The sequence below is a fragment of the Antechinus flavipes genome, chromosome X (assembly GCF_016432865.1).
Source record: "Antechinus flavipes isolate AdamAnt ecotype Samford, QLD, Australia chromosome X, AdamAnt_v2, whole genome shotgun sequence".
Lineage (NCBI taxonomy): Eukaryota > Metazoa > Chordata > Mammalia > Dasyuromorphia > Dasyuridae > Antechinus > Antechinus flavipes.
Genome location: NC_067404.1, coordinates 16,459,985 through 16,485,678, shown reverse-complemented (window position 1 = coordinate 16,485,678; position 25,694 = coordinate 16,459,985). Strand labels below are relative to the sequence as shown.

The 25,694-nt window shown below is 48.2% G+C and overlaps 1 protein-coding gene across 5 annotated transcripts in view; it reads left to right on the top strand.

Moving 5' to 3' along the window:
* Positions 1 to 24,627, top strand: part of FRMPD3 (FERM and PDZ domain containing 3) — a 108,248-nt gene extending 83,621 nt beyond the window's left edge. For 4 of the 5 annotated variants that reach the window (XM_051968096.1, XM_051968098.1, XM_051968095.1 and 1 more), the window contains 3 exons: positions 2,230 to 2,374; positions 15,714 to 16,535; positions 19,846 to 24,627. In XM_051968096.1, the coding sequence (XP_051824056.1) occupies positions 2,230 to 2,374; positions 15,714 to 16,535; positions 19,846 to 22,814 (3,936 nt within the window). In that variant the 3' untranslated portion in view covers positions 22,815 to 24,627. The remainder of the gene's footprint in view (positions 1 to 2,229; positions 2,375 to 15,713; positions 16,536 to 19,845) is intronic. The other variant, XM_051968099.1, reaches the window with a different exon arrangement.
* Positions 24,628 to 25,694: the final 1,067 nt, after the last annotated feature.

The following is a 25,694-nucleotide window of genomic DNA, read 5'->3' as shown; positions in this document are numbered from 1 at the left end:
ACACAGTAGGCACTTACTACATGCCTGCTCAGTGAGATGAAATGCTATCTCACCGAGAATCACGGAATAAACGTTGCCAGTTGCTGAATTGGATATCACATATCAAGCCTTCTCCCAAGCAGATTTTTTTTCTCCACTGCTATTCCCCATCTTCCTGAGATGTTTTACATAAGAGATTATATTCTAAATTGGTGTTTCACTTAAACTGTCATGTGTAACTATTTGATAAGGAGATTGAGTGGGCTCTTTTGGCCTTCTCATTGGCACGATCGCTTTCCGCTGATTAAACTTGTGTAGGAAATGCTAACAATTGGAATCAGTTTTTTCTTTATCCATTTCCCATTTTTCAGCATCAAAACCACAGTCCATTCTGGTTAACCCAAACAGCAATTCAGACACGCTCGGTGACAAGTGAAATTGACTCGTGCTCAAGAAATGACCTGAAATAGAGCATTCTGGGAATATAGGACGAGGAAAGGAGATGGGTCGGTTATGTAGCGAGTAAGAACGAGCAAGGAAAAAAAAGGAAACGAGCATTTATACCGTGCTTACTATATGCCAGTCACTGTGATAAGCGCTAGGGATACAATATAGGCAAAAAAACATCCAGTGCCTGGCCCCGAGGAGCTTACATTCAAATGGGGGAAAGCAACACACACTCAAAAAACCCCTGAAAAGTGAGAAAAAGGAAAGAAATAAGGAATGAAAGTATTTGGCACAGAGACAGAGTTTTGACATCCAGAAAGTCAGCTCTTTCTTCAGACAAGTCACTTTTTCATTCAGTAGACATTGGCCGAGTAAGGCAGGAACACCAGATTTGAAGGCAGGAGATATAGACTTTGTCTTCCTCCACATCCTTGTACAAAGTGCCTCTACACACGTAGTATCATCCTAATCTTGGAGATAATTTAGTCTTTTTTTATTAAGTTTTTTTTATTTTTCAAAACATTTGCATGGACAATTCTTCAACATTAGCCCTTGCAAAATCCTGTGTTCCAATCCCTCCCCCCAATTCCTCCTGCCCTCCCCTAGAGGGTAAGTGATCCGATACATGGTAAACATGGTAAAAATACATGTTAAATCCAATATATGGACACGATTCTATACAATTATCATGTCACACAAGAGAAAAAGTGAAGCAAAATAAAATGCAAGCAAACAACAACAAAAAGAATCTCTGCTTTTTGGAAGCAGAACAGTTTCCCTAAAGGCTTTTTAAAATAGCTTTTTATTTCCAAGATATGTGCATGGGAACTGTCAATGCTGACAAGTTACCTATGCATATATCTTGGAAATAAAAAGCTATATATAAAAAAAAAGAAATGGTGAGCAGGCAGATTTCACCTCTTTCCTTTTTTTTAAATCAGATTTACTAAGGGTTTGTCTATTTTGTTGGTTTTTTCATAGAACCAACTCTTAGTTTTATGAATTAATTCAATAGTTTTTTTACTTTCAATTTTATGGATCTCTCCTTTTATTTTTAGAATTTCAAGTTTAGCGTTTGACTGGGGGTTTTTAATTTGTTCCTTTTCTAGCATTTTTAGTTGCAAACCCAATTCATTGACCTTCTCTTTCTCTATTTTATACAAATAGGCCTCTAGAGATATGAGATTTCCCCTTATTACCTCTTTGGCTGCATCCCATACATTTTGGTATGATGTCTCATTATTCTCGTTTTCTTGGGTGAAGTTATTAATTATGTCTATGATTTGCTGTTTCACCCAATCATTCTTTAGTATGAGATTATTTAGTTTCCAGTGATTTTTTGGTCTACTTCCCCCTGGTTTTTTGTTGAATGTAATTTTCATTGCATCGTGGTCTGAAAAGGATGCATTTACTATTTGAGCAGGCAGATTTCAGAAATACCTGAAAAGATTTACATGAACTGATGCTGAGTGAAATAAGCAGAGCTTGGAGAATAGTAACAACAAGGTTATATGATGATTGACTTGGCTTTTCTCAGCAATACAATGATCCAAGACAATTCCAAAGGAATCGTGATGGAAAATGCTTTTCACATTCAGAGAAAGAGCAATAAAGTTTGAATGCAGATAAAAAAAAAACCACATATGCATGGGTAATTTTGCAGCATTGACCTTTGCAAAGCCTTCTGTTCCAATTTTCCCCCTCCTTCTCCCTACCCCCCTCCCCTAGATGCCAGGTAGACCCATACATATTAAATATGTTAAAGTATAGGAATAATTTAGTCTTGTGCTATCTTTTTCCCAGCCTCTGGTACTGCTGATGGAATGGCCCGAAGCCACCAACTTCGCCTGCCTGATTGCGGGGTACTGCCGTCTCCTGTTGGATTCGAGGAAAATGATGTTCTCCAAGACTCCCAGCCAGCCTCCTCCACCTTCAATGAACAAGGCAGGTAGGGCTCAGCCTCCGTTTTACGTGTGCCATGGCGCGGGTCCAATGGTATGGGGGCTGTGGCTGCCTCGGTGTCTTATAGTCATTTCCCTTGGTTTCCCACCTGTCAAAGATGGATTACCCCGGTCCGCCTGGACCATAGCCTGGTGTCTTTGTTGAATGAAGTAGGCCCGCAGACCCTTTGGCCATCATTCTCTGGGGCTTCTTGGTCATGGTAATCTACATGCTACCTGCTGGGAAAATAGTCATTTGGCAATTTGATGAACCATGTTAAGAATGACATGAACCGATACGGAGTGAAGTGAGCAAACCAGAGGGATAACATATAATAATATACAATGACTACAATGCAATTTGCCTAGTATAAGAGATTATGTGGTGAAGTAGAAAGAGAACTATACTTGGAATCAGTTTCTTCATCTGTAAAATGGGTTAACAATGAGTTACTTATACAACCCACCTTGTGGTTTCGTTATAAACAAAAAACTTGTGATTTGTGATGTGCTTTAGAAATGATCATTGCCATGCGACTGTGTGGGATGGGGAGGGATGATTTCTGGGGATGCCACCTTCTCAATCAACACATCAAAAGGAGGGACTGCAGCAAAGCAGCCAGGTTTCTAACCTGCCCACGAATGAGTTTGCTTCTTTGCAGATGAACCTCCTCTAAACTGGCCGTCCTACCCATTGAGCCCCAGCCATGCACACCACAACCCTGTGCAGAACTTAAGGTAGAAAGACATAGTCCTGCCCAGGAAAAGAGCATCTGACATTAACAAACCCACAAAATGCATGGCAAATCAGAGAGGTACAAACAACCCCGTCACCCTCGTGATTCTACTCGAGATAAAACCGTTCAAAGGAAAGTCCACACACCTAATCTGTGCCTCCAAACGGGCCGGCGAAGCCGAACGCTTAGATGAGCAATTGGTAGATTTGATTTGGGCTTTGGGGGATTTGATTCAGACTTCTAACAGGGGCCCAAACCAGGAATCCACACAGTTGGGATCTGTGGAAAGCTAGGTTGGTGCGGCTAGGAGTCGGTCCGACCCTTTTAGAAAACAATGCGGAACCCTACCCAAAAAGTCCCTGAACTGTTGCTAACTTTGGACCCAGTGTTGCCACTACAGGCACATATCCCCAAAGAGATCAAAAATGGAAGGGAAAGTTCAATCTGTGCCAACATAGTTGAAGCAGCACTTTTTAAGGTAGTAAATTGAGTGCCCGTCACTGAGGATATCAATGGCTGGACAAACTATGGTTATATAAATATAGTGGAATATTATTATGTAGTGAGAAATGCAGAGGAAGTTTCAGAGCAGGAAGTTCCACCTCCACTGGCTATGTGACCCTGGGTAAATTATTTAACCCTTCGGTGCTTAGACATGGCAGACCCCATGCCGCCAGAAGTTCCTTATCCCAGTGAAATCACAGATCTAGAGCCAAGCAAGAAATGGTAAATGGGGGACTTAGGAGAACCGTGTAAGAATTATATGAACTGATGCAAAGTGAAGTGAGCAGAACCAGGAGCATGATATATATTAATATACAATGACAACAATGAGGTACAGAACATTATGTACAGAATATTCAATGGAAGCTGCACTCTGAGTAAGTGACATTTCATCTCGAGCCCAGAGCACAGAGAATGAACGACTCTTGGTTTTTCTCCTCAGAAAGATGAGGGGTTTCAGGGTCATATGTACACCATCAGAATCGGAATTGGGCATTGGTTGAATTGGACGTTCTTGCCGAATGTTTTCAATTTGTTCTCAAGGAGGGGTCAGTTTCAGGGAAGAGTTGGAGTATGGGAGGGGGGGCCAGGCTAAGAATCAGAATTGATAGTGACGGTAAAATGGGACATCAGGAAAGAGAAGATGATCTTTCAAAAATATAAGGAAATACACCTCTGAGTAGCCCGTGTCACCTTCTCCATAAGCCACTGAAAAGTGGTCCCAAATTCCTTAGGATCTGCACCGAATCCTCCTCTGGAGTTGACAAAGCCATCTTTTCTTAATCTTCCCCTGCCATGGAGATACCCACCACGGGGCACGATGCTAAAAATCATCGGCTGCCTCGGAAGTGGTCCGCGGTATCTTGGCCTCCAGACAATTGTACTGATCCGTTCTCCTTCTCAAAGCCCAGTAGTCTAGTTACATTCAGATATCTCTGGTCTTTTCCCTTTGAGGAAGGCAAGCAGACCAGGGAACTCCTCGATGATGTTATTGACCGGTGGTTGAGTTGGTTTTGAGTCTATAAAGGGCAGTCTCCTGAAGCTTCTCTAGCAAAAGCTGAGCATCTTCTCGGTGGAGTCTCTGGGTTGTTCCATTGGTCTAACCTATGTCTCGCTCATGCTGTGAGGGCCCTCCTGTCCTTTCACTTGGATATTCTCAAGCTCATTGGAGAATACTCAATATCATCTCTTTGGATCTTCCCTTGTGGTACCGGGCAGGTTTGGTGCTTCCTTGCCACCCTCTGTACCAAGGCTGTGACGTGTCCCTCTCTAATGCCTATGGGGTTTCCTAGGTGACCTCAAATTCTCATCCATAAAAGCCAAATGTGGTTGGGAGTAGATACTTGTTGGCACAGTACTCTTGAAGGGAGGAAGACTCAAGGTCAAGATCTGCCTGTGATACTAATGGTGTGAATCTGGGAAAGTTACTTCTCCTCTCTCAACCTCAGTTCCCCATCTGTAAAATGAGGTTAATAGTAGCACCCACCTCACATGGTGAGGATTCAATGAGAAATTCTGTGTAAAATGTCACATAAAGCACTGTACAGCTGCTATTTGTTACTGTTGCATGGGTGACCATCGCTCTACAGAGGCTTTAGGCGCTGCACAAACTATGGAAAATGACTTGAGATACACTTTCCAGCATATCAGGACCCTCGATAGCCTCTATCTTTCCTGTCACTTCCACATGAGTTCCTGTAAATAAGTAGAAAGGCTGTTGGCAAGGGATGGCTTAAGTTGTTCAGGGCCCAGACTGATACGTGACAGCTCTGCCTCTAGTTCTCAATGCTGCTTTAGAAGATGACACTTTCTAATAAACTCAAGGCCAATGCTGCTCCTGCGTGCACTCAGCACATACTAGACAGAAATCCAGCTAACCCACATTCATAGTCACTCGATAAGCATCTATTTGGGGCCTGCTGTATGCCAGGCACTGGGTAAGCACTGTGCTAAGTGCTCGGAACCCAATACGGTTCAGTTCTCTGAGAGCCCTTTGCTGATGCTTGCCCCCCCCCAACTCTCACCCTCACCCCCACTCGTGTCCCTCTGAGAGAAGCAATTCTGCCCGTCGTTTCAGTCCTCGGCAACTGCAGAACTGGAATCTGTTATGCAAAGTAATCTCTCGGTTTCCCTCTGCGGCCCTTTCAGAAGGAGCTGTCTCTTAGCCACTTAAGAATCATTTTTCTCTGGTCTCTAACTACCTCTCTCTCCACTGCCCTATCCTCAAAGACATCCACTGTCCTTAATAGTTCGTCATGTCCAAACCACGCTCCTCTCTGCTTAAACATACCCACATATCCTCATTCCCCCCATCTGCTTTGGTCAATTTGTCCGTACACAGACCCCGAGGCAGCTAATTGGCACAGGGGGATAGAGCACTGGACTTAAGAGTTCAAATCCTGCCTCATAAGCTGTATGACCTTGAGCAAACTATTTAATCTTTCTTGCTTCAGTTTCCTCACCTGTCAGATGAGGGGATTGTGGCTTCTAAAACAGGTCTGCTTAGCCTTGTTCGTGTCAGAGACCCCTCTGGCAGACTGGTGAAACCTGTAAAATATTTGTAAGCATTTTTTAAAATTCATAATTGAAGGAAATGCTAAATTTCTATTATAATTTAAAATAATTAAAGTTAGAGATTGGTGAAAACTTAGATGTACTTTTTTTTTCCTTCCCAAGCTCATGAATGTCCTGAATCTATACACAGATCTCCCACCTTAAGAACCCCTGCCCTACAGACCGTTCCAATTCAAAATCTGTGGTGTTGATGCTAGATTTGGAGACAGGAAGACTGAGATTCAAATACCATCCCGGAGACATCCTAGGCAAATCACTTCAAGTTCCCTGGGCCTCAGTTTTCTCCTCTGGAAAATTGGACTGGATGGCCCCTAAGGTCCATTCCAGCTCTAGGTCTCAGATTCTCTGATCTGATGACGCTTTGGCCGCAAGTCTCTGAAGCATCCTTTTCATACACAACTCAAATTCCCAGAAGGGCTCTTCTCCCTCCTGCTGCAAAGTATTGGTCAATTAGACATAAACTTACTGTACAACCTCCACTTTCCTAAATTGGGTACTCGATCATGTCATGATTCTGCAGTTTCAGGACACAAATGAACTCAAATATGGGGCTCCTGAGACTTTTCATTGGCTTCCTCCATTTTTTTATCGTCAGTCCTTTATTACCATCGCCGTATTACTCTAGTCTAGCGATGTGCCGTATGCAGGACTCAAACACTTCTCCCCAAAGAGTTAAAGATTGTCCCCCCGAGAAGAATCTTGATTTTCCCTAGTGGATCTCTTGTATTTGCACCAACAGGTCTACAGTCTTGTCTCCTTTCATTGATATCACCCATGCAGGTGCCACTCTTTCTCCTAGTCCATGCTCCGTGATCTCTTCTGTCTAGGCTGGCTTCCCTCTTTGTTGCTGCATGCTAGGAGTGGAACGGGGAAGTCAAGTAATTAATCCCCAGACATCTTCAATCTTTAAACTCTTTGAGGATATTAAAATGTACCCCTACTCCAAACTGCTAAATTGGAGACATTGTTCTGTCATCCCTCCTGATCACTCTCGGCAGTCCTTTTCATTATCTTCATCTCAGTAGCTCATAGATACCACTAAAATGAAAGGTCCGTTAGCTAGTGTAGACCAATTTTCCAGCGGTTCCAGTGCGTAGCAATGGGTGCTACTTTAGCCCAGTCTCTATCGCCATGTATCATGGACGATCCAACAGTGTTTAACAAGAGCACGCTGTCATGGCAAGAGGGACACTGGGCACACATCATTTGCACTTTCTAGCCATTGGATAAAAGGTTTAGGGAGACAGCAATTGGTCTGTTCAGTAAGAGTGCCATTGGGCAACAAAACCAACACTCAGATCTGTCAGTTGTATCTTATAGAACAGAAAAAATCTTCAGGGGACCAGTAATGCCAAATGAACTAGGCTCAGTATGGCCTAATACTCAAATGGGTGATGGAGTAGAGAGAAAGAGACAAACACAGAGAGAGGGAGGGATAGAGAGACAGAAAAACACACACAGACAGAGACACAGAGAGAAAAGCACACACAGAGGGATGGAGAGACACAGAGACAAAAAGACAGAGAAAGACAGAGACAGAGAAAGACAGAGACTCAGACAGATAGACATAGAGACTGAAACAGAGAAACAGAAAGAGGCTGAGAGAGGAGACATGGAGACAGAGACAAAAACGGAGAGACAGAGAGAGACCAAAACAGAGACAGAAAGAGACAGAGAAAGAGAGGAGACACAGAGAGAGAGAGAGATACAGAGAGACAGAAAGAGAAAGAGAAGACACACACACACACACACACACAGAGACAAACAAACAGAGATTCAGAGATTCAGATTCAGATTATTTGAGTCACTAACACCTGGCTGTATGTACCCTGGATAATTCACTTACTGGCTCAGTGCCCCAGGAAGCTGAGACTCAAAGTTGCAGGGCAAGTTCTGGCTTATACTGGTAAAGAGAATTTTCTTCCTAGAAGTTTTCTGCACTAATGAAAAAACAAGGTTAATTTTTAAAGTTGATATATAATCTCCCCAAAATTAAAAAAAAATTATGCTAAATAAAGTCCCTACAAATGTAACATTCTGTAGGAGCTTATGGATAAACTCATTCCCTATTACTTTTAAGGCTGCCTGAGGCCTGGATTCCAGATACTCTACATTATTTCAGTATGAATGAGTGAATGAATGAATGATTTCCTAAGTATTTACTATGTGCAAAGCATGGGCATATATAGAAAAGGCTCTTTGTCTGAGTTCATCCTACCTGGAAACTCCCTCCATTTGGATCCAGATGTTAATAAATCACCATTATAGCATAGAAACAGTTTAATCGATCATGAAAAACATGGTAATATTCAGAATTATAAAAATGATACTCTAATATCTGGCCATCATTCCAGCCTCGTCCAGAATGAAGTTCAAAGCTCCTCTCCATTCCCATCCACTCAGCCTGCAATATCATCTCTCCCTGTTTCCCATGTCATTTCTCACCTCCCTCAAGGGGAACAGAACGGCTAGCGAAGTGCTCTATGGTGCCCGAAGAACGCAGAGAGATCAACATATCGCAAGGCCTGCTGCGAGGATCTTACTTGGTTACATGAATTCTTTGACTTTCTTTACTATTGTAGACAGGATTGAATGCCTCATTTTCTCTCATCTCCCATATATAATCTGATACTAAGGCCTCCTTATTTCCTCTTCGCAGCATCTCTTGGATATCCCCCCTTTTCTCCTCTTTTAGTGCCCCCAGTACCACTCTGATCCAGGCCCTCAACATCTCATCCCTGGACTATTGCAATAGCCTGCTTGGGGGGGAGGGGGTGTCTGCCCGCCTCAAGGCTCTCCCCACTCCATCCAGTACACTCTCCATTCATTCGCCCAAGTGATTTTCCTAAGACTCAAATCTGATCACATTGGCTGCTGCTCTGTAGATTCCGGGTTTCCCCATTGCCTTGAGGAGCAAAGGCAGAATGCCCCGTTTGGCTTTGAGACCCCTTTATTGTCCATTCCCCTCCTACCTTTCCGGGAGTCTTCTACCTCTCCATCACATACTCTTCCATCCAGTGATCATGGTCTCCTGGATATCCTATGAACAAGTCCCTCCATCTCTCAGCTCCAAGCTGTCCTCCATGACTGGAATACTCTACCTCCTCTGTACCCACTACTGACCTCTCTGACTTCCATTAAATTCCAACTAAAATCCTGTTTTCTACAGGCAACCTTTCCAATCCCTCTTAATTCCAGTGCTTTCCCTCTTGTAATCATTTCCTATCTATCTCGTTGCTTTGTAGCTATATTTTCTGCATGTTGTCTCTCCCTTAGACTGAAAGCTCCTTGAGGGCAGTATCTCCAGCACTTAGATACTGTTTAGCGTCACGCTCCAGCACTTAGCGTGACGCTAAACATTGAGCACTAAATAAGTGCTCGATAGACGTTTGCTGAATGCGATGGTGGCAGAGGTTGCTCAGAATCATCCTGGTTTTAGACAGATCTACAAATATTAGCGCAGTTGTGGGCCCTCTAAACATGACCGATGGATGGTCATAACTACTGGAGGAATTAATTCCCATGAGGCCTTACATTCCCACAATAAATGAAATCTGAAGAGAGTCAGAAATGGCAGGGAAATGGAAGGATGGCTCATAGGTTCCCATTGCAGAAGCAAAGAAAAAGAGTCAGTTTTATCTTGTGTGCAAAAACCATGCGAAACATTGTCATGGAACATCTGTTTGTTCCATATCGCAGTGCCCATGGTAAGTATTTGCCAAAAAAACCTCTGAAAATAACGACATCTCACATTTCACCATTGATTGCAGAGGCCCAAGAAGTAGCTAAATTCAGTCAACATAGACTTTGGTATGTATTACCCTGCTTCTGACATATACTGACTGAATGATCCTAGATAAGTCATTTCACTCCCCAATGCTCTAGGCAACTCTCCTTTAGATTGTAAGTAGCAGAGAAGGTGCCAGTGTGGATTGATTGAAGGAGTCTCCCCATCCAGCCTTTATCCCTATCTCTATACTTTGAGACTCAGTGATCGATGCAAAGATTGGCGTAGGGGATGAGGGAAACATACCAGAAGATGTGATTTCAGAAGTAAGGAATGAGAGAAACATGGAGACCACCCAGAAGCCTTATGGCCAAGTGTCACAAATAACTGCTTCGAGAAAAGAATTGGGAGGCACCAGATTTCCAAATACTAAATGATAATGTAAAAAAAGAAAGTTAAAAAGAGAGCAATCGTGGTTTAACAGATATGAAATGACTCGATAGAGAGGTGAGAGCCATTCCTGTAGCAAGTATCTGTGGAGAGCCAGACTGCCAACTTGTCAGAGCCAAGGTAAAAATTAACCCCAAACTAGAACAGAGAATAAACACAGGGGAAGGTACAGAATTGTTCTCAGGGGATTGGAGATTTCGCAAAAGAACCAATCGACACAAATTTAAATGAAAGTAAAAGCAGTATCACTGAGGGAAAGTGGTTCATATAGGGAGTATCATCAGTTAAAAGTGAAAGCAAAAGCAAAAGTTCTCTTACCTAAAGGGCTAGAGAATGAAAAGGAGATCGGCAAGTAAATGTACACATCACCAGGTCTTTAGGACAAGACCACCATCCGGGTCCTCGACTGGAGGATCTGGATTCTGGGAGATGCAATTGCTATTCTCCAAAAAATATATCACATATGCTGCTACACTGGCCAAGACTGCAGGAGAGCCTTCTGTTGAAGGGCTGCTTCCCATTTATTTATACCGTTTCAGGTCTGTCATCTAGGCACTAGGTAACGTTAGACAACATAGACAATATCTAATGGTTATTTTTTATGAGCAATGGTTATAAAATAATAGGGCATAACTTATGCATGAGGCCTTTTTTTCTGTATGTACTATTCCAATTTGGTGGCAGATAGACTTGTGCCACTTTCTTGGTGAATATATTGAGTTTTTTTTTTAACAAAATACAGACATATGAGTAAGACAATTACAAAGTGACCTAATGAGAAATGGATGAAGGAACAGACAGTAACACTGATTATATTACTTTACTATGTGGAATTCAAATAAACCAATAACCATAACAGTGACACCAAAAGAGCCTGGAAATGACCTCAGCTGACAAACATTGATCTCCTCGCTAGAGACAAGCAGAGCAAAGACAGCATTGGTTTAGAATACAAATTCATTTGTAAAATCTCACAGAGGATGGTGGAAGATGATGACCAGTATCTGGTGGTATACTGGTAGATGTTTAACCACTGGCTCACTGAAAAAAGTACACTCAATAGGCTTTTCATTTGAGTCCACATTATTACTATTTTCTTCATCACTTTCTTAAGTCTAGACAAACAATAAAACAATCCATCAAGACCTGATTTGTAGTATTTGCTCATTTCTGAGATGTAAAGGCTCATAGGGAAAACTTAACAATTGGTTCCAGAGTCAGTATGAGTTGTCTCCAGCATACTCCTGGCACTTTCACTTCATCAAATAGTGAGAAGCAATGGAGGGGAAAACCAGTTTAAAGAAAGTTTGGTGAGAGATCCAACTAAGCAAAATCATCTTGAGAGTATATGAGGATGAAGATGAAAGGACAACAAAGATAGGAAAGAGGAAAAGATCTGCAAAAAAATTTATATTGCTTTTCCCCATCAAAGACAGTGCAACGAATATATTAGGATTCTAATATCAGCCTTGGATGTGCTTCTTGAGGAAATGACAGTGGCTCTGAACAATGATGCTAAAAGTGGCTGGATTAAATCATGTATAAATAAAGGTGATCCATGCTGAAGATGACACAATTTTGAGGATCTTGAAGAATTAGTTCTCGAGGTATCTGAAAAATAGGAAGGTACCAAGGGTGTATGTGAGAGGGCTAGGGGGAAGTCAATTGAGATATTATCAATCATCACTGTACACTTTTCCATGTCTTTCCCTTTCATATGTGAATAATTTACACTCTTCAACCAAGGGAAGAAAACAGGTAGGTTTCTACAGAAAATGGGCACAACAAGCAACGTCTTTAGAATCACTCTGAAGGGGCTAGAAAACATAATATTTCCCCCGTGCTCATTATTTGTGGACTATAAAAATGGTTTTACTTAATAGGGCAAAACACCATCAAAACTTTTCTACAACAAAGTTTTTCCCATGTGTGTATATCAAAATTGTGTAAGATTTCTTGAGAAATGTTACAGAAAATAGAACTTTGTTCCACAACTGATTACTAATATCACATGAGGTGTAAAACACAGAATCACATGCTCACCCACAGTTGCTCCCCACTGTCCCGGAAGAAGTCCCATGCAGAGTCCAAGTAAATAAAGGATTCCCTGTGGGTGTTGAGGTCCTGCAGTTGCTCCTGTTTGGGATGACATTGTGCTGATTTTACCAGGCCCTGGAACACTTCAGTGCCTCCTACCTTTGATCCATAATCACTCAAGAGAGTTTAGCCTAACTATCCAAACAGGGAAAACCAAGTGGATGAAGGATGCTCATGGTCCAGGCTGTGGTATGCAATTGAACCGGCTACCCATAGAGCTTGTCCACTGGTATGTAGAGCTTGGAAAGATGCTGCAAATGGACAAGGAGCTGGACCCAGAACTGAACAGGAAGGAGAGTGGAATGGATTGCTTTGGGGAAACAGCACAGCGCCTTGAATGACCCCCAACTTCTCCCCGAAACAAAGGCCTGTCTTTTTAGCGCCCAATATTCTGGTGAGTTCCTATGACTGTGAGTCATCAGGTGACATAGTCTCCAAGGAACTAAAGATGAGGATAATCCAAAGGGCAAAGGAGAGGCACGTGGTGAAGGAGAGCAGGTTGCGACACATTACAAATGAGGACTTAACCAGGGAAAGTAGCATAGAGTCATCAGAGACTCCTATGACTAGAAAAAACAAGCGTGAAGAATAATGAGTGAGCAGACCATACACTCCACTGATGCCCATTCAGTGTCAAGAGATCTAGAAGACAACCATCAGCATGGTGAGTGGAGGCTCCATAACAGATTTAGGGGAGGATGTGGATGAGAGTCCCACAGGATAGATAGGTATGGAGGGATGGTGAGCTGAATTGTTGGAAGGAATACCCCCCATCGGTGAGATCACAGACCCTCTGGAATTGGGCGGCGGGCGGGGGGGACAAAAAAGTGCCCTCATTTTTTTCTATGTCCTATTTTTCAAAGAAAATAGCTTGCTTCTAGATTCATGAAGTATTAGAACTGCACGGGACCCTAGAGGTCATCTGGCACAAATTCAGTTCTCTCGTGGGAAGTCTGGGAAGGTTTCCTGGTGGAGATGGGATTCAGGTGATTCCTGAAATGAGTGCATTTTCAAAGTGTTGGCTGGGGAAGAGAGAAAGAGAGGACTCTATAACCCCACGGGATAACCTAGGAGGAGGTTTAGAGACGCATATGGAAAGAACGATGCAGTGGGTAAGGCAGTGGACCCGGAGTCATGACAATTGGGTTCAAATCCCACCTCAGACACTTACTAGCTGTATGACCTCAGACAAGTCATTTACCCTTTCTCTGATTCTCTTTCCTCATCTGTAAAATGAGGGTGCTGACATCTAAGGTTCCTTTCAGCCCTAGATTTATAAGCCAATGAGAACAGGGCATCCCTCATACAGAAGGCTCTCTCGCAGTGTTGGCCAGAGAACTCGACCCGTCTTTTATAATTTTCTGCTACCATCAGCCCTAGAGTATGGCAAATTTGGTCAACTCTGCAGTGACCTGAACTTTAGGAGGCCCTGGCTGCTTCAAGAAGTAAGAAACTATCATAGAGATAGTGGGGCTGGGCACCTAGCAATAACATCCCCCTCCTCCCTTTTACTTATACTCTTTAGGCCACCCCTTTGGGACGTCTTTTCCCCTTGGCTTTGCCTTTGGCTTTCTCATGATTCCCCGCTTTCTTTCATTTGAACCAGATTTCACCTCTATTCAAATATCGGGAAAGACAGAGAACAGTAGACATGACAAAATCCCATCTGCCTTAGCCGCAGACCTCCCTCCTCCCTTGCTCTCTCCGCAGTTGACCTCACCACAGTATGTCTCCTGAGCTTCCCACCTCCATAGCTTAGAACTTTTTGGTCTCAAAGGACGAGACGGCAAGGTTAAGCCCTCCCACCTGACGTCTCACGTTAAGTTAGAAAGACCTGCAAATAAGAACGATAACGCCGATACTTTTTGGCAAAGCATGTTCACGATACTAACCACGCAGGTACTCCTCATTTTACAGATGAGGAAACTGAGCCCTAAATTACTTGCCTATGGTCACATAGCTAATATGTATCTGAATTGAGATTTGACCTAGACTCCCCGAGCCCAGAATTCTTACCAGTTCACTCCCCTACTTCTCTCTTAAAAGCCTACGGTCGTATCTCTTGCTGACTTCATCATCTCAGATGCCATTATTGCTTTTTCACATTGTATATTGGGTACAATCCGGATATGGCTTCATCATTATTACTAACAAGAATAACTTGCTACAAAAATGCTGCCAGAGCTGTTCCATTCCTCATTTATTTGTTCTCCTCTTTATAGATCCATCTGCAAAAGCTCTCAAATTTATCTAGTTCAGCTGGGTCTCATGTTCAATGCTTCCAAATCTTGTTTTCTCTTCAATTGCACCGTGCTATCTTATGAACATAGTGTTTTACATATGAGCTTCCACTCTAACCTTTGGCTACCATGTTATTCTGCCTAGGGAAAAAAATAATAAACGCTGAGCAAGGGGGTGTCTGGGTGCTTAAAGTCTTATCGCAACAAGTGTTTAGCATCAGTAAATTGTCATAAGTCAATGCCTTCACATTTTTTTCCATTTTCCATTTTTCAAAATAAAAAGCTTGCTCATAGAGTAATAAAGTGGTAGAGCTGGAGGGGGCGTTAGAGGTCACCTATTACAACTCCTCCCATTTTTTTTTAAGATGAGGAAACTGAGGGCCAAAGCGGTTAATGGACTTGCCCAGGGTCACACAGCTAGTTAGTGGAATGATTTGGAGCTACTATAATCTCCTACAATATCTGCTCAGGTTTATCCCTATTTGGTGTTAACCCAAGTGCCAATCTCCCCGATTGTGATGTATTCCTTGGAGCTCCTTAATAAATCTTATTCTTTGAAAATGTAAATTTGAAACCGTAAACACCATTTTTATACCATCTTAAGGATTGATCAGATAGCTTTGCTTCTGATGCTAGAGCCCCTAGACAGCATTTGAGCGTGGGTTCTATGGAGACGGGGTAGAGAGGGCTAATAAAGGGGAGTGAAAGAGAACTTTGCATACTTCATAAGTTCTTTAGGTGTATCTATGTAGAAGAGTTCCAGTCACACCTGCCTTTTCCTCATTTCAAGAGGCAACAGGCATAGCAGCCGTTCCTATGGATGGCCACCACCCAGGATTCCTGAACTGCCACAGCTCACTTGCTTCAGTCCGAGGGCCCTTTCCTTTGGCCCTCTTTTCAACTCGTAGATGGATGGCTCAGAGCGAGGTGCTGGTGATACTAAGGGGACGTAGGACAGCCTTGCTCAGCAGCAATCCTGGGTGCTTGGTCTGACCCTTCCATTCTTTTTCTGGTTTAGATTACATGCAAAATGCCCACCACCCTGTCTCTGGGGGCCACCTGGGGAAGAAGGAGAGTAGTTTTGTGGGCGGCATGGTCTCCAGCCCTGGGAAGCCGTGCTCGCAGGGCCTCCCAACTGCCAACTCAGAGCTTGTCAGTTTCTGCTACCTCCACATGCGGGAGCAGAGGAAGGAGAGGGAGAGCCAGACAGACATCAATGAGAATCTAATCTTCTTTGAGGAGACCAGACCCAGGACCAAGTCGGATCCAACATCCAAAAGCTCTGGCCAGGGTTATAGTGAGGCTGCCAACAACTATGACATGACCAGGCCGGTCCAGGTGCCCTGTACCAGCAGAGCCCGGGCCTATACCATAGATAATACCCTTGGGGCTGAGGCCCTGAACTTCTACTGCGACTCCTGCAAAGCCAAGCTCAAGAACCAGTTGGGCTCCCGGAAGAACAGGAGGCCTGGGACTTCCTGTGACAATATGGTGGATCTCATGTCCCTCCCTCCCCCTGGAAGTGAGGAAGAGGAAGAGGAAGAAGACGAGAGCACTTCCTTGCTGCCTGCCATCGCCGCCCCACCCCCAGGTTTCCGGGACAACAGTTCCGACGAGGATGATCCCAAGCGGCGAGTGGCCCAAAGCCAGGAGCAAGGGCGACCCTTGTGTGGAATCTTATACGATGAGATCCCGGTGACTCTGATTGACAGTGTACAGACCCGAACTGTCCGAGACCATGCCCAGGAACTAGACGATGCCCTGGTGTCCACCCTGCAAGCCTTGGAAGCTCTTGCAGCAGCAGAGGACTGTCCGCATCCCCCACCCCCACAGACAGCAGGTAATAAACTGTCCTTCTCTCCCTCTCTCTTTCTCTCGCCTTCTTTCCCTTCTCTCTAGGCTTCATCTCATGTGGAACCACTGTTCCCTGGATTAAATCTAACCAGAGAGACTCCCCAACTGGGCATTTGGGTGACGCCCAGGCCGACAGCCCTGGGAAAGTGTTCCCGGGGCAGTGGCTCCAGCTGGAGCTCTCCCTGGCTCATTCTTAGTTTTATCCCCTAGAAATGTCCCTGACAGTGATCTTGATGACAATAGCTAACACAGATTGCTCTTGAGAGTTTGAGAGTCTTTATGATAAGAACTAGAGTGTATATGGTGCTTTAAGGGTCACTAAGTGCTTCATAATCATCATCTCATTTGATATTCACAACAATCCTGAGAGGTTAACTTCTCCGATTATCCTCATTTTACAGATGAGGAAACTGAGGCAAATAAAAGGGTAAGTGACTTAGCCACAGTCACACAGCTAGGGTCTGGAGAAAGATTTTAATTCAGATCTTCTCGACTCCAGGTGTCGTACCACCTGACTGTCTTGTTTGCTCCTCAGATCCAAGGGAATCAAGAGAAGTGGGGCTACCATGGGAGTGAAAGAGAAGGAAATCATAGAATTGGCTGTAATTTGGGACCAAGGAATTGCACCCCTCCCCCACAGATAGACATGTAAATATACATGTATAGAGAGAGCAGTATAGCATAGTCCCAGCTCTACTACTTAATAGCCATATGATCCCAAGCAAAACTCTCTGGGTCTCAGTTTTTTTCTTCTATAAAATAAAGGAGTGGGACTCCATGATTGCTAGGGTCTCTTCTGGCTCTGAATCTAGGATCTTGTGTACAACCGATGAGTCATTCTTCCTTTCTGTAAATCTCAGTTTCCTCCTCTGTAAAATGAGATAGTGGAACTAGTGAGCCTTTGAGATCCCTTCTGCTATGACCTTCATCTTGTGCCCATAGCCATTCCCACTATATATATACACATTTGTTGTGAGCACGAGAGAGAGAGAGAGGAGAGAGAAGAGAGAGAAGAGAGAGAAGAGAGAGAGAGAGAGAGAGAGAGAGAGAGAGAGAGAGAGAGAGAGAGAGAGAGAGAGAGAAGAGGAGAGAGAGAGAGAGAGAGAAGAGGAGAGGAGAGGAGAGGAGAGGAGAGGAGAGGAGAGGAGAGGAAGGAGAGGAGAGGAGAGGAGAGGAGAGGAGAGGAGAGGAGAGGAGAGGAGAGGAGAGGAGAGGAGAGGAGAGGAGAGGAGAGGAGAGGAGAGGAGAGGGAGAGCGAGAAAGAGAGAGAGAGAGAAGAGAGAGAGAGAGAGAGAGAGGAGAGAGAAGAGAGAGAGAGAGAAGAGGAGAGAGAGAGAGAGAGAGAGAGAGAGAGAGAGAGAGAGAGAGAGAGAGAGAGAGAGAGAGAGAGAGAATATGGTGGAAAGAGAGGAGGATCAGGGTTTGAATCTTAGAGGCTCCTCTCCTTTGTATGACTTTGGGCAAACTCCTTCCCCCATCTGAACTTCAGTTTCCTCATCTGTAAAATGAAGAGACTGACCTCTATAATCCCACCAACCCTAAATTCTATGAAACATGAACACATACAAAGACATATGCATGTATATGTAGAACAATGAGAGACGGAGAAAAAATAAAAATGAACAAAATGGCATTATGGGAGAAGAGAAACATGGAGCCAAGGTACAGATTGGAGATGAAGGCTGAGGGGGAAGGGGGGGAGAGCATGAGTTATGAGCAAAAGAAGAAGGCAGAGGAAGGGAGTGTGGAAGGAGAGTGGCCAGCATCTGTCGTTCCATCTTCAGCTGGCCCTGTCCCCCAGAAATGCCCCTCAGTATAACAACAGTAAACAATCACTAGCACACACACGCTCTGAGGTCTGCGAGGCACTTCGGTGGTTCCAAGGCAGTCAAGAGAGTTGATGTCATGATAGGTAGATGAGAAACAGAAGGGCTTCTCACCCCCCCCCCCCAACCCTAAGCTCCTCTTTTTAAGTTTCGAAGGGCCTCCAACAGTGCCCCCCAGGGCGTGCCCTCATCCCAACGTGGCTAACGTTGGCCATGCCTGAGCCGGAGGGACAGTGTGGAGAAATGGCCTGGGAGTAATCAGCTAACCCGGACCGGTTCAAGGATTCGGGTCTCCAGGCTGCAGCCCGGAAGTGTGGGCGAGCTCAGCTGAGCCTCGGTGGCACTCTTTGGGATAATTACCAGAAAGATGCCCAGCTCTTGAGCCCTAAAACTGTGTGAATTAGCCTACTGTTTTGTATGTGGCTAGCACTGTATAAAATATACAATATGCCAAAAAAAACTCCACTCTTCTCTCCGGAGCCCCCCTTGCTTCCTTCCCATTTCCCGCTTCCCGTCCTTCCCATTTCCCGCTTCCGGCCCTTCCCACCCCCTATTCCCGTTTCTTTTACTTCATGACTCATGTTTTACTCTTGTTCTTTTTTTCTCCCAAGAAGACACTGCACTCTAGTATAATGGAAAGACCAGTGACCTGGGAGTCAGACCCCAATTCTACACCAATACAGCATAAAGCCATCCCCAACATTAGCCAAATCTGGAAAGAACCTTAGCGATCACCCCATTCCAAACTCTCATTTTCCAGGGAGAGTTGGGGTTAGTGGACTTGTAGTCAGGAATCCCCCAGTTTGAATCACGCCTCAGACACTCACTACTCATCACTTCTCTCAGGTTCAGTTTCCTTGTCTGCCAAATGGGAATGACAGTAGCAATTACCGGGCGGGATTATTGTGAGAAGCAAAGGAGAGAATAACCAGGGCAACATCAATGGTGAGCCGTTATTATTACAGATGGAAAACCTGAGCGTCAGAACAAAGGAGGGACTTGCCCAGGGTCACACTGGAGATCAGAAGAGCTGGGAGGCAAGCTTGGCTCTTCTGACGCTCTTGCTTGTAGGCTACCCCGTTTTCTACATCGATTAAGTTCCTGCTGTGTACACACACAATCTTTGGCCTCGAGGAGCTTCCCATGGAGAGGGGAGGGGAAGGGGAAAGGGAGGGAGAACTATGTCGGGCAAAGGCTCGTCCCAGCTCTTCCCCTAACTAGCTATGTGACCTTGTCTAAGTCACCTAACTTCAAGGAGCCTCAGTTTCCCCATCTGTAAAACGAGAAGACTGCACTCTCGGGGCCCTCCGGCTCTCGTTCTCCGGTTTTTCATTGGTTTTGGCCGACCTTGGAAAAGCCGGGCTTTGGGCTCCGCCCAGATCGGCCCTACTCGGCCCCTGTGGGGGTCTCTCCGGACCTCCGCCCTTGCCCCAAGTAACGAGCGCTGCGCTTTCCTCCTTGTCTGTCCAGGTCTGATTGTGCTGGCCACCATCACCCCCGAGTCATCTCTGGACTCTGGCCACGAGACCAATTCGTCCGAGTTGACAGACATGTCCGAGATGGTGTCCGCCATGAAGCAGCGCCAGAACGCCACCTACTTTCTGGCCCAGCACCTCAACAAGGAGAGCCTGGCGGCCCGCAAGGACCTGCCTTTCCGGATCCCGAGCTGCGTGGCGCCGTACCCCGGAGGGCGCCAGGAGGCTGGCCCCGCGGGGGCGGCGGCGGCTCGCCCGGCGGCCCTCCCCGGCCAGGGCTCGGGCCCCCCGGGGGGCAGGAGAAGATTGGAAGCGGCCGAAGCTCCGCCGCACCGCGAGCTCCCCCCGGCTCTCGCTGTGCACCCGGCGCTGGCCTCGCAGCTCTGCGGCGAGCCCCGGAGCCAAGGCCCGATGCCCTGGGGAGCCGAAGGCCAGGATCCCGAGCACCCGAAGGCCGCCCTGGAGCTGGCGCTGAGGGCCAGCCCCTCCGCTCCGGGGGGAGAGCAGGGCGCGGAGCTGAGGGAGAAGGCGCCCAAGGAAGTAAGGCCGAGTCCCAAGCTGCTCTTGGAGTCCAAGCGCGGCGTGACGCCGGCCGTCCTGGCGGCCGCCTCGCAGCAAGCGGTACACGCTAAGGCCCTGGCGTCCCCGGGGGCAGCCCTGGACAGCACGCCTAGGGGCGAAAGGAAGCAGGGGCCCGGTGCGGGGAGCAGCGGCATCTGTAAGAATCTCAAAGCCAAGGGGAGCCCCACTTCTGCTGAGGCTGCATTCGGCTATCAGCAGCCGCCGCAACAGCCGCCGCAACAGCCACAGCCGCCGCCGCCGCCGCCGCCGCCGCCGCCGCCGCAGCCGCAGCAGCGGGGTAGGGGGCAGTTCAGCCCAGAGGCCTCTCCCAGAACCAAGGCCCCTTCTAGGATCCAGGCCGACCCCTTGCGCCTCTCTCTCATAGAGGAGGACAAGCTCTCCGCTCAGGGCTTCCCCGCCAAAAGCTACCTCCCCAAAAAGGCCCGGGAGCCCCTCGGGAAGCAGGTCAGTGGGGAGGCGGGGAGCAGGGGCGGGGCCGAGGGAGCCAGCTCAGCCTCTAGGAAGCAGGGCTTTGCCGCGGGGCCAGGGGAGAGAGGGCAGCCGGAGAGCGGGCGGCCGGAGGACGGCGGCCGAGGCCCCCGAGCCGGCCACCCCGGCGCCTTCCAGAGCTCCGGGGGGCAGCCCAGGGGTCCCAGCTCCTTGGGGCTCTGGGCTAGCGGGCGGCAGGCCCACACCATGCCCTCCAGGAAACCCGCCAAGGCTCCGGAGGGGGGTCACTCCGACCCCGACGGGCCGGCCAAGCCCAAGGCTTCGAAGGCTCCCTTCCGCCTGAGGAACCTCTTCTCTGCCACCTTCCCATCCTTGATGAAGAAGGAGACAGATGAACGGCAGGCCCAGCTCCAGAAGGTAAAGCAGTACGAGCTGGAATTCCTGGAAGAGCTCCTGAAGCCCCAGAGCAAGGGGGACCTCCCTGCCCCGGAGTACCTGCACCCCTCGGGCCCCGGCCGCTGTGGCTGCCAGCTGCGGAGCAGCCCCGTCCAGCAGGTGCCCGGCATCTCCCGGGAGCAGCGCCGCAGCTGCGACTGTAAGCGCATTTGCCGAGGAGGGAGACCGCAAGCGGCCCAGCTCCCCGCTCCCGAGCTGCTCCGGGGCAGAGAGAGAAACCGAGCCCTCCCCCTTCCGCAGCGCCCGGAGGCCCCCTCGGCTTTGAGCTTCAGCAGCCCCACCGAGAGCTGCCGAGTTCGGTCCGCCAGCCTGGAGTCCCGGGATAGCCGATCAGAGCCTGAGAGTGGTGTGTCATGTCTGGCCACCTGTGCCTCTAGGGGGGAGTGCATGACGGCCCCGCACTATAGGAAGCTACTGCGCCGCTCTAGTGTTAGTGAGCCGGACAAGAGTGAGCGGGCCTCCGTGGCCTCTGACGCCTACCGGCACCCGCCCCTAGGGCTGCCGCCCAAGGAGGCAGATGCCGGCTTCCCCCAGAGTGTGGGTCCCAAGGGCGAGCCCCGGGAGCCGATGTCCCTGGGGGGCCCCTCTCATGTCCGAGTCGCTCCCGAGGGCCAAGGCCCCAAAGCAACAGCCACATTTTCCCTTCCAGAAGAGGTGTATCCCGGCCCAGCTGATCTGGACGAGGATGGCGAAGGGGACAAGTGCTGCTCCATCCGCTACTGCTTCTATTACCGCAAGTGCGACGTGGCGGATGACGGCAGCGACGGCAAGGACGAGCTCTCCTACTCCATCCCCATGCAGTTCCTGCCGGGCATGAAGCTGGACGAGCAGGTGGTGCCGGTGGTGAGCCACACCCTCCAGGTGTTAGACGCCACCACGTGCGGCAGCAGCAGCCCCGAAGACCACCAGACCCAAGAGATCGACCTGAGGCTCTCGACCTTCGAGGGGAGCCTCGCTAAGATCAATGCCCTGCAGGGTCACGTCTACGCCCTGCCCGACGGCTTCCTGGCCGTGCAGCTGGACACCAACGAGCTGTTGGCGGTCCTGCGGCAGTGCGTGGTGAACCCTGAGGTCCGGGGCCCCAAGCCCCACACTTCCCAGCTCTCCCAGTATAAGCAGGAGCTGGCCCTCAAGTTCAAGGAGCTGCGGGCCTCCTGCCGCCGCGTGGCCGCCGTGGACAAGAGTCCCACCCACATGCTGGCGGCCATCACGGCCAGTTTCCAGGTGCTAAGTGGCCTCATCGAGACCTTCGTGCGGCTGGTGTACATCGTGCGCTCGGAGGCCCAACGTCAGGAGCTGCTGGTCAAGGTGGAAGAGGTCGTGAAGAACTACACCTTCCTGCTGCGAGCCGCGGAGGAGTCCACCGCTCGGACCCTGAACCAGCAGCAGATGGCCGCGGCGGCCGCGGCGGGACCAGCGGCGGAGCGCCCCCCGGTCACATCCGCGACTGTTATGAGCACATTCACGCGCTCCTTGAAGACCCTGATCAACAAGTAAACCTTCGCCCTCCGCCCCGCCCCGCCCCGCCCCGCCCCGCCCCCAACTCCACCTACTCAGCGGAGCCGTGCCCGGCGGCCTCGGAGCGGCCTCGCTGGCCGCGGGAGTGGCCGCCGGCCTAGAGTCGAGAGTGTCAGGGAAATAAGATCTCGTTCCCCCTTTTGGTCCAGGCTTTTTCCCGGAGCCTCCGGGCGGCTGCTGCCCAGGTGCCCTCTCCCCCCACCTTGCCCAGCTAGCCCCTCCCCGGGGAGGTCACTTTTGGAGAGGTGACGAACCCGTCTCACTTTCTGCCCTTTGTTTAAGCCTAACGGGGCCTTATCCTACGGAAAAGTGGGCTGGCTACTGACTTCCAGGCTCCCCACGAATAAGTGCCCCACACCCCCCCCCCCCGACCGAGAACAACCCAGAGTCGAGGCATCTATAACTGCCATGGGGGACGGGAGCAGAGTGCCACCAAGCTGAGCACCGCGCAGGCCGGGCACCCACGTTACCACGTGGGGAGACCTCCCGAGGTCACTGAGTCTCGGTGCCCGCCATAGCCAGACCACCGTGTATGGTCCGGCCCCTCGAGGGCCCTTGGCTATTTGGTGCCTGCTTGCCCTCGAGCCAGAAGCCGAGGTTCCGGCCGGCAGCCGGAGGGAGCCCTTCTGTCCTGGCTCCGGCAGGGGTGCCCAGCCCCCTCTCCCTGTCCCCCTCCTCCCTTCTTCCCTCCCCTCCCCCCCCCCGCAGGCCTGCATGCCGCCCGGTGGCCGGACGGCCGGGCAGGGCAACTCCCGGGCCCTTAATGAGCTAACAGCTATCAATCTACTCCCTTACTCTGGCCAAGGCACCTGGTTCCAACGTCTGAATTCTCGGAGCTCCCTTCTCAGTCCCCCCCAGAAGGGCCGGCCTCTCCTGTTGGCTGAGATACCATCTGGCAACAGCTCCTTCAGACATAGTGCCCCTAGGATTTACCTAAGAGGGGGGGACCCAGGGGGGATTTTTTTAACTCCCGGGCGGGCGTTAGCATGAGAGCCCCTGAGGAACTGAGAGCCTTATCTGGTGCGTCCCTGCACCTCCCTCTCTCCAGGAAAACCTGGAGCAGACTTGACACTGTTCCGTGCCCTCCCCTCCAATGTATGCCCCAGAATCCCAGCCCTTTAGGAGTGGAACCCCAAAGTCCCCATGTCTCCCTACTACCGTAGGGATGAAACAGAGTGGCTTTATCCTCCTGCATAGATCAATTACTGTCCATCCATCCAGCCATCGCCATGGTCCACTTTTTTTTTAAACACTTATTATAGAAGCCCACAGAAAAATCTCCCATTGTTCCATGACTTTTCTAGAATGTACACTGTGCTTTAAACCGATCCCCGATGCCCCTGTGCAATAAAATCCCCTGAGTGGTGAATATTTCTGGCCGAGGGCAAGAGGGCCAAATTCTACGGAAGGAGACCCCCCCCCCCCGCCTTGCTCCTTACCCGACCCCCAAGACCAAGTAGCCAAATGGATCGGAGAGGGCTTGCCAGCGGGGGACCGGTTGCCCCTGTGACCACAGAAGGCGAGAGCTGCTCTTCGTGGTCTCTGGTCTCTCCTCTTTCCCATATTTTCATAGCCACAGATCCCCATTTGAATCCTCCTTCCACACCTGCCCTGTTCTGTGCCTGTTGCATTCCAGGTCCTCCTTTCATCTGCCTCTCATGCTCATAGAAGAACCATTTTTTAATGTCTGTATATAGTATATATACGAATAAGATCTATACATTATATATGCAATGTGTCTTGTTTTACAAATAAGAAAGAAAGATTAAATCTATTCATCTTACTATCCTAATTGGCCCTCGGCGTGACTTTTTTCGTGTGGGAACGGGAACGTGGCCGTGACGGGCTTGGCGGTGGGGCAGCTCCCTTTTCCAGCTCCGTGATCACCGCCCCGGGTCCTCACTCTCCCCATGGAGCGCCCGGAATGGCGAGGAATCCTTTGACTTCACTGCGCTCAACATAATGAAATACCCACTCTAGACCAAGCGCTATGGCTCAATAAAGAGAAACAAGAAGCTTACAGATACTAGGGGAGATGAGACAGATACAAATAAAAATCCCAATAATCACTAGCATTTATATAATAATTATGTCCTAAATATCTTATAAGATCTGTGAAGGGCTTTCCATGTGTTATCGCATAAGAGCTTCACAGCAAGTGACTTGTTTAGGGTCACACAGCTAGTAAACTTCTGAGACAAGACCCCAAGTCAGGTCTTCTTAACTTTAAGCTCTGCACTTTATCCACTCTGCCACTAAAAGGATTATAAAGCAGGAAAAGATGTAGCGGGGAGGGGGGGGGGTCCCAAAGCAGCCCACACCACAGCGGAACCACAAAGCGGACTAACTTTGTTCTTCCATCAAGCTTAAATCTGCCTTTTTGCTAAAGGCCATCTTGGGGAAGTGAAAGGCCTTTTAGAAGGAAGTCTGCAAGTGCAGTGACCCAGGCATCTGTTCTTTTTCAAAAATGTTTTTATATAAAGGCATCGAGGGCACAAACGTGGGAAGATACTCAAGATCCAAAAAGCTCCTGATGGGCTAGACCATAGGGTCAGATCTAAAAAGATGAAATTGAATAGAGATAAACAGTCAGGATATCAACTTTACAAGTACAAGATGATGGGAGAGCTATGGCTAAAGTCTGAAAAAGGCTTGAGAGGTCCTAGTGGACCGCAAACTCAACAAGATTCAACAGTGTAATATGGCAGTCAAAAAGAAATAAGGCTTTAAGGGGGGCCTAGTATCCAGGAGCAGGGGACTCATCCTGGTCTTCAGTTGTGGGTGCTACATTTGGGGAAAGGTATTGAGGACCTGGAGAGCATTCCAGGTCCTCCTTTCATCTGCCTCTCGACCTCACAG